The sequence below is a fragment of the Osmerus eperlanus genome, chromosome 3, assembly GCF_963692335.1.
Source record: "Osmerus eperlanus chromosome 3, fOsmEpe2.1, whole genome shotgun sequence".
In the NCBI taxonomy this organism is placed as follows: Eukaryota; Metazoa; Chordata; class Actinopteri; order Osmeriformes; family Osmeridae; genus Osmerus; species Osmerus eperlanus.
This window is the reverse complement of record NC_085020.1, coordinates 15,796,275-15,805,262: the sequence shown is the minus strand read 5'-3', so window position 1 is coordinate 15,805,262 and position 8,988 is coordinate 15,796,275. Positions and strand designations below refer to the sequence as shown.

At 39.5% G+C, this 8,988-nt stretch overlaps 1 protein-coding gene across 2 annotated transcripts; it reads right to left on the bottom strand.

Annotated features, from left to right (window-relative positions):
- Positions 1 to 660: 660 nt before the first annotated feature.
- insig2 (insulin induced gene 2) lies at positions 661 to 8,607 on the bottom strand. 2 transcript variants are annotated; one of them, XM_062457452.1, is made up of 6 exons: positions 8,511 to 8,607; positions 7,013 to 7,377; positions 4,402 to 4,526; positions 3,271 to 3,437; positions 1,962 to 2,061; positions 661 to 1,781 (listed from the first exon to the last, which is right to left on the bottom strand). In XM_062457452.1, the coding sequence occupies exons 2-6, from the start codon at positions 7,245 to 7,247 to the stop codon at positions 1,740 to 1,742; spliced, it is 669 nt and encodes a 222-aa protein (XP_062313436.1). In that variant the 5' UTR covers positions 7,248 to 7,377; positions 8,511 to 8,607; the 3' UTR covers positions 661 to 1,739. The 2 variants fall into 2 exon arrangements, with proteins under 2 accessions (XP_062313436.1, XP_062313437.1); XM_062457453.1 differs by lacking the exon at positions 7,013 to 7,377 and having other exon boundaries at positions 8,511 to 8,541.
- Positions 8,608 to 8,988: the final 381 nt, after the last annotated feature.

The window sequence follows — 8,988 nt, the reverse complement described above, 5'->3', positions numbered from 1 at the left end:
CTTCAAATCAGCTGACGTCGCTAAGCAACGCTGCTGTCCTCTGTCTTTTCTTCACTGGCGATGGCAACAACTCAGCCTTTAACCAAGAATCAAAATCACCGTATTTCCCCAAAATATTAAAGTTAATCAGAAACTCATCCATAGTTGCCTGGTATGTAGGCTACATATTTTTCCGGTAGGCTTCAATTCAGCTGACGTCGCTAAGCAACGGAATATGCTGGGGTTGATAAGTTACCGGACTACTTGTGGAGTGCTACGAGACATGAATCCGAGGCAAAAAGGCCACTTCCCTTGACAGCGGTCAATTATGCATAGCAATGGTCAAATATGGAAAAATAGACAGACCACAGAACTTTGGGAAGCCCCATTCAAGTGAATGGAGCATTCTACAGCATTAAGAAGAGCCGTGTAATAAGATGAAATCATTGACAACAATCCATCCCCCATTAGCCAAACACTGTGGGCATAGTTCGTATGCTTGTTGACATCATCCTTAGCAACAAGGTCAACCCCGCCCTTTGTCTTAGGTTAAGATTTCTCTGTATTCCTTAGAAAAAGTAGGTCTCAGCAGCTTAGTGAATATGTTTTAGGAAGAAACTCTTTGCTAAGAACTTTTACTGGCGTTTAGGAAAACTCAGTGGTAAGATGAGATGTTTTGTGAATACGACCCCACGTCTGGACAAGTTTTAAACTCAACATGCAGTGTGTTATATAACACTGTATTTGGACCCTTTCATTATTACGCGACCAAAACAAATCAATCAAGATCACCCTCGATTTTATTCAACGAGACTTTATTATACTCCCTTCACACCAAAAACCAGTCAGTTAACAGTATAGTCCCATTCAAGTTATTCAGACCAATGGCTGAATCCAGTTATACTGGTCTGATTTATCAGGTGTGAGAGGTTGTATGACAGGATAAAGCAGCCACCCATATGGACATGGGGGCAAGTGAAGGCCAGAACACACCAACCAAAAACAGTGGGGTCTGACCTGCTGACCAGAAGAGGGTCCGACCCAGTTGGCCGTTATTGTATTTGAATAAGAGCCACCAGACTCCCTTTCCGTATGGATGTAGAATTGGTTAGTGTGTTTTCAGGAACACCCTCTGGACCCACCACACTGATTATCAGGGATGGCATCAACAAGGGCCATTACAGCCAAAAGGACATGCACTATAAATTGAACGTTTATACTTAAGATTTGGACACAATACTATATCTACAGAAGTTATGGATGGCTCTACTATTACATGAGATACGTAAGTCATAGCTGATCCCTTGTAAAAGTGTGTTTGGCACAATGAAGCCAAATGATCCAAACCACAGGAGCTAAGGTGACCAAAACACCACAAGATCAGAAGTTATTGTTCCTGTGAATTTACAATCATAGATTGCAACGACACTACACTGAAGAAATCTTAACTTCCACTAATTTCTCTCATTGTGTAATTATTTAAATTTTCTGTTGTAAAATTATTCTCATGTCGATTTCATATCAAACTGTTTCATATCCATTCCATGATGTTGACAGATGTGGGATCATATAGTTTTACTTCAATGGGCCGATCAAAACACTGACTTGCAGAAAAGCATTGTTTATTTTTCTTTAGCAGTGTGTGAGCACTCCACTGCCACCGTAGTTGACCCATCCTTTTCAAAGCTGAGCAATAAAGAAGTTCTTAAATTTCAACAGGCTTTTTGTTGAACTTCATTTTTATGTAGATCTCTGAACTGTCAGTCTTGATGAGTCTTTTCTTGAACAACTTTGCATTCATACTGAGAAAAAATAAGCCAAGATAGGAATACATGTAAGATGTACTACAGTGAAAAATCCTTGTTTTGTGAATTCATATTAAAAGATACACACTTTCACAATTTTATTGAGTTACAGAATATATTGTTGATCTCAAATTAAGAAAGTCTAGTGACAAGTTGGATGCAAACTGTGTTTCTTACCATGGCTAGCTGTCTTCCTATGTTTCCCATGGTTATCACACCAGCAAAGAAGATGCAGGGTAACCAGGAGCGAATGTATAGGAAGTCTGGAGATGTATACCTGATATAAAAGAAGAGGTATGTTAGCATAGCAACAAACATTAGGATTCTCAACTAAATGTATTCTCATTGAATGCAACTTTGGGAGACTGGAAGGCGGCTGTGTTTTTTTTCCTCCAAATAATGTTTTCTTCTCATTCAGAATACACAATGAAGAACACTTTTCTTAAAGAGGTTGGTCAATGTTTTTGTCACACCAAAACATTGTTTTCCATTCCATAAATACATTTCACATGCAACTTGAGTAAGTCAGATGGGTAGACTTAGAATAGTATTCACAGCATGGATAACACATTAAACTTTATTAGATTGTGTTGAGACTTCTGTAGTTATTTTCAGTGTGGTAATGACTATGAATTGAACATATAAATGCGCCCTGTCCATTTTGTACCATAACGATTGTGGCCTTCTTCCTCAGAATAGAACAAGCCCCAAACTGAAATGTCACTCAAGTATACCACATCATAACCCATGTTGCCCCATTTGGTTTCAGATGAAATGTTTCTTAAACCTACTCATACATGTCTGTGGAGAAAGTGTAAATGTCCAGGATTTTATAATTGAGGATGCCTAGATTTTAAAGTTACAATCAATATTGTATGTTATGCATCATATCTGCACCACTAAGGCACAAATGTTGGTTGATTTAACAAGTTTGGAATTATTTTAATTTCACCAGGAAATGTATGTATGTGTGTGTTGGCAGTGTGATCAGAATCAGAATGGGTTTTTATTCGCCATGAAAGTTTGCACAGACAAGGAATTTACTTTGGCCGAAAGATACCGACCGAGGCAGCCATTATCGGCGCCCCCTTGAAAATTTCTGCAGAAACATGAGGAGAGGAGAGGAGAGAAAAAGTCAATCCCCAGACTATGCTCCTAGAGGAGTACAGTGTGGGAACAGGGAAAAAACACCTCAACACATAGGCACATACATGGCATATGATGGCATATATGTGCTGGCATATCTGTAGTAGGTGAAAGTTAGTGAATGAGTAGGCCTGGGCTGACGCCTTTGCCTAGGTCACAGTCAGATAGATTCACAGTTTGCAGATTGTATTGTCATGGAGACATCCTTGGTCGTGACCCAGACAGAGAACGCAATCCACAGGTGTCTGTGGGAGGGGGGGAAGACTACAAGAGAGTCTCATTGCAGCGCTCTACTGTGATGTGTGCCATGTTTAAAAAAAAAAAGTTTGTGTGTACTTACTGAAACACTCCATTGTGGACTAGGAGTTGAGTGGCCAGGGTAGCCAGCAGGGCAATGCCCACACCAAGGCCAAAACCACTGCGTGAGCGGTCAAAGGTCCACCACAGGCCGACTGAAAGGGCAGCCAGGGTCAGGGACAGCTGCACATTGTTAGCAAAGTCAACTTTCTGAGGGAGGTGGTTAAGGTTCTTAAATTGATTAATACCATCACAACTTCAGAATGATGTACTATTGTAGTTGAATTGATGTTACAGTTGTACTGTGTCTGGTAAAATAAATAAAAATACAGCCCATTCCTTGGTACCAACCATTGAAAAACTGTTAGGACTGAACTTATGGTTCTTGATTATCTTCTGTACTTACATTTAGTCATTTAGCAGACGCTCTTATCCAGAGCGACTTACAGTAAGTACAGGGACATTCCCCCGAGGCAAGTAGGGTGAAGTACCTTGCCCAAGGACACAACGTCATTTGGCACAGCTGGGAATCGAACTGACAACCTTCAGATTACTAGCCCGATTCCCTAACCGCTCAGCCACCTGCCTCCCTACAAAGGCTGCATCACAACTTGGTTACACAAATTTACAAACAGGACAATGTAGGATTTAGCTTATGATTGCTACTAAGGGTCTGCACATGGTTTGTCTCCAGTAATGTTTACATTGTATTTTCCACAGCTAACAGTGGTCACATTCTTATGTATAAAATAACATGATTGATGCCAAAACTGTTTGCAACTTCTATGATGAAATACAAGATTGTTTTCGTACAAAGACTATAACCCTTGTGTTATCTTCGGGTCATTCTGACCCATCAGTCATTATGACCCACCGTCGTATTGCGACAACTTAACCGGATACAAAAACAAAGTGAAGCATTTTCTTTTAACCGTCGGGCTGTCTCAGACCCCCCACATTGCAACGGTTAAAAGAAAATGCTATTTATTCGTTTTTGTATTGGGTAAAATTGGGTAAACACAACGATGGTTCGTTGTGAACCTTTGGGTCGTGTGACCCGAAGGCAGCACAAGGGTTAAAAGTTTTGCCAAAACTGGCAATGATTTTATACTATAACAATGTTAATTTTCAAAGCCATGGGTGATTTTAATGTTCTGCTAACTTAGAAAGATACAGCACTGGCGTGGTTGATACCCACAAACACAGCTACACAACGCATCACACTCGACCATTCACGCTTGAATTTGTGAGGCTCTCCCAGACGACTGTCAATGCAAGGGTACAGCAGACCAATCATGGCTGATAGGAAAAAAAAGAGAAACAGTGGGATAGAGAGAAATTGAGTAGACAGCAAATAAATCAAGCAACCATTTTCATTGCTGCAACAGCATACGAGTATTGTTCGGAGACTGCAGCGAAGCTGTGTCCAACTATTTTGTAACCTATAGTTTTAAAATATAGCTGCAGGCAGCAATGAGGGGCCAAGCAAATCAGACCTAAGAAACCCAAATAAACATTTTAAACATCCTCAGTACAAGGTTCCGAGTACAGGTAGCAAGTTTGGTGTAAATGCAGCAAAGATTTTCTGAGATACGACCCAACATCCTATTTGGCTACAGAATACAACATTTTCAAAAGACAGCTTAAAACCTATATTTTTACCAAAGCATTTAACTAATTTTATCTCAGAACTGTTTTACTACTTTTATTTATTTATTATTGTTTTATTACAATTTTTTGTATTTGAGGGACCGCAGATAGATTGCAGCTAGTCTGGGTTGTTATATGTTTTGGAAACTGCAAAGGCAGCTCGGGTCCAAGACGGATTAGAGAGACCGCAGATTGCGGCTAGTCTGGTTTGTTATATGTTTTGGAAACTGCAAAGGCAGCTTGAGTCTAAAACGGATTCGAGAGACCGCAGATACATTGCGGCTTATATGTGCTTTTGATTCCCGTAAAGACTGCGGCTTGTATTTTGTTTTGTTCCATTTAAATTTTGTTATTTATTTGTATTACTTTTATCACTTGTATTATTGTTTTTATTATTATTGTTTGTTTTTATTGATTTTATGTAAAGCACATTGAGCTGCAATTCTTGTATGAAATGTGCTATATAAATAAAGTCTTATTATATTATTATTATTATTATTATTATTGGCGGCATTGCTGCTGATTTAGATAGGTTTCGAAAAAAAAACATGATAACTTTTTTTAGGCTTGGTCTGAAGAATCTGTGCTTTTATCATTAATGGCGGCCGCGTCAATTTGGCTGGTGTCGTAAATTAACGTGTCAGACAAGGACTTTCCCAAGATATTACCAGACAAAGGAATCACTTAAGGCAATCAAATCAACAGTTATCGTTGACGACTTTTATTGGCTGTAACTGACAAACGATTGCGAAAGTGGAAATCCTTCCACTTTTTTGAGGCTTGGAAGATCATGTGTGCAAATTCTGGGGAAGATCGGACAAAAAATTGAGGAGTAGCGAAAAAGGTTTTTCCTTAAAATTCAAAATGGCGGATAAATATAATTGGAAATGATGCCATTGAGTGCGTTGAACTCGTTGATCCAGGGAATCCAACAATACCTCATCTTTGAAAATCAGGCATACGGTTCAAAAAGTTCGCGTAAACGCACTTCAAAATTTGACCAATTGGTGGTGCTAGAGTGCTCCAATGGGAGACATGAAACTTGGTGAAATTATGGTTCACCAAGTTTAAGAATATATGGTTCTTAGGGCTGCCATAGACTCCAATGGGAGAATAAGATGCGTAATACAGTGTTGCCTTTAGGAATTTTTTTGGCAGTGGGGGCAGGTCTGTCCAAACAACATGCCCCCCCCCCCAGCCCCGCCGCCAAATGTTTTACGTATGAAACATAAATGTATGAAAAATAATAATGCACCTAAAATACAAACGTGAGCAAGGGCGTTCAGCAATCCCTATCAAATCAACAGCCACGTGGAATTTTGCTAGCAGGTGAAGAATACAAACAACGAAAATCACCAGTTAACTTAATTTAAAAAACGTAAATGAACTGACAACAAGTTATACGACTTGCAGTTCTCAAGGACGCACACACGCGATCTCAACTGGCTAGTTATCCTCCAGACAGCGGCAGTTCTCTCCCTTTTCCGCCGAGTGGCGAGCGTGCCCACTCGCGGTGTGAAGCCCGTGTCCGTGCTATTCTCCGACATGAACTCAATCACTGCTGATAGGGCTGTACAAAAGGCAGTCTATTTCTGATACCGTGGCGGCAGAAATGTGGCAGCAAAATCAACATAGAGGAACACTGGTAATAATAAGAAAAGGCTAGTAGATCACGAAGGAAATTGCAGCCAATTTACAAGATGCCTAATATAGCCAGTACAACATGATGGGTTTGAAGCAAGTGTACTCAAGCAACAAGTGGAAATGTCCTGAAGGAATAGAACAGCATTCTCTGCGGTATGTGCCTTGGGTTATAGTGCTTTGCTTAGTAGTCCACCTGGGACTTACATGACCTTTACTGTTGTAGACCCAGGGGAGGTAAATTCAATAAAAAGGTAGCATGCATGGTGATGTACACTGACATGCAGTTAATACAAATTATAAATTTGATTTGGTATGTTCCTTTCTTAGTGCTGTTTGAGTGATGAAGATAAATACTGACTTAAAACCAAATAAGAGTATATTTTAAGAGTATTTCCATTGTGCAACTGAGTACTTTGTAAAGGTCTAATCTTATAACAATGTAGCTTGCATAACTGGCGTCAAGCTGTGTATGTTGTCTCTACATGAGTTACCTGAGGCTGTACCACAGCAGGGTGGCACCCACCAGGCTGAGGAAAAAATACTACTGATGACATCTGGGGGGAAGAGAGTGACGTTCCTCTGGATCTGCAGCAGGTTGAGCACCAGGGCCAAGAACACCCCAACGGAGAACAGCATGGCCCCACGTATCACCAGGTTGGTGGTTCTGTTGGTGATTACACCAATGTACGGTCCTCGAGAAGGTAACTGCTGTGAATCACTGGCCATTGCTGTCAACTATGGCTGCCAGGGCCAGGGCATCTGTAGCTGTCAGAGGACAAAGCAACTCTATCCTCCTGTGATCTCACTGCCCAAGCTCCTTGGCTCCGGTGATCTCTCATACATCCCAAGTAACCTGCTAAAAAAAAATTACAACAATTTGTTGTGATTGTGTAGTTGAGTTTACAGACCCCAAAAGGATAGTTAATGTTTGAGTATCCAAAAAAATGATCACCCATTACAAAACTACTTAAACCTGGCAGGCACACATACAAATCAGTTAACTTGAGAAGTAGCTAGTTATCTACAGGTTAGGTTAGGTATCTAAAACTGTTTCAAATAACAGGTTTGAATCAGATAGGCAAAAAAGTTGCCATTTAAACTAGCTAATCTAAAAGTGTGTTGGCCTAAATTACTATGTGCTACTAATAATGTAGCTAGTTATTTCTTTAGTGTGTTGTTAATGTGCTTGTCTAATAAGGAAGACGCTCTGGATAAGGGTGTCTACTAAATGTAAGAAAGATGGTTTCCTCTACTGTACTTAATATAGGCAGCACATGCTAGTTAAGAACAAAAGATAGATAATCCCTGATATAGCAAATAAACCTAGTCTAATTGAAACAGATGCTACAGCTCAGGTAGATAGCATAAGTAGACAGGTAGATAAGCATCTGTACCACGTTAGCAATTCCACAGTGGATTGCAAACAGATGGGTTGCTTTTTAAATTGCAGTGTCCACAAAGGTAGACTAGGCAATGTCACGAAGCTGTTTATAATATCAACTGGTACAACAAGCACTACTTTATCAATCTACATATATTATCCATAGGAAGCTAGCTGGTTCCAGCTTTCTATGATGAACCTTAAACGAAACGTTGATTACAGTAGGCCCTATTAGCTATGGTTAGGGTTAGCTCTAACGTTGGGTCTCAACTTCATTCCTAGTATGAGCCAGCTAACAAGCCTTTTCGCTCATGAATCATGCTTCCTTTCATTTGGACTCGGCCTGGAATATTTAAATACATTTTAAGTCAATGACATGAAAAAAATGACAACGAATTAGACTTGCTAGCACTACCCCTTATCTTTAAACGTAATCTTAAACGAGTTATTGGTCTATAGCTCTACAATACTGGTAGCCTACTTTTGTGCATATTTGCACTTTACATTTTAAACTTTAGTATTAGCTCTACTTCTTAATGATTTTTTCCTTGCTTATTTTAGTTACAATATGTGTAAACGATTGCATTTATGTATTCTCTCTAGCCTACCTTTTATCCCGTATCGTATAATGAATTGGCAGCACAAAGTATCAACGCATTCTAGTTCGTCAATTTCCGGTTATATAGATTTTCTGCGATTTCCGGTTTTATCCAAAAGCTTAAAGGCCATATGGCAGGTTTATTTTTCCAACGAATTTTCGCTATTTACTTGTTGGTAATAAACATTTAAACTGTTATCCATTGTATCTGATGTTGTTGGGTGTCACAAAACGGAATATAATACGAAAAAGTACTTTTTGCAATGATTCTTCTTTCCCCCACAATGCATTGCATGACGTCACGTTGGGGAGACGACAGACCAAAGCCCGCTTTGAAACCTTTGTTCATTTGATAAAGTGTCATTTATCATTTGGAGAGATTATAAAGACTGAACAATCATTCAAAGTCGGTGACAATAGGATTTATGATCCAAAGTGTAATAATCAAATGATAAGAAGTATTTTCTTCTCTAAGAAACGTGTCACTC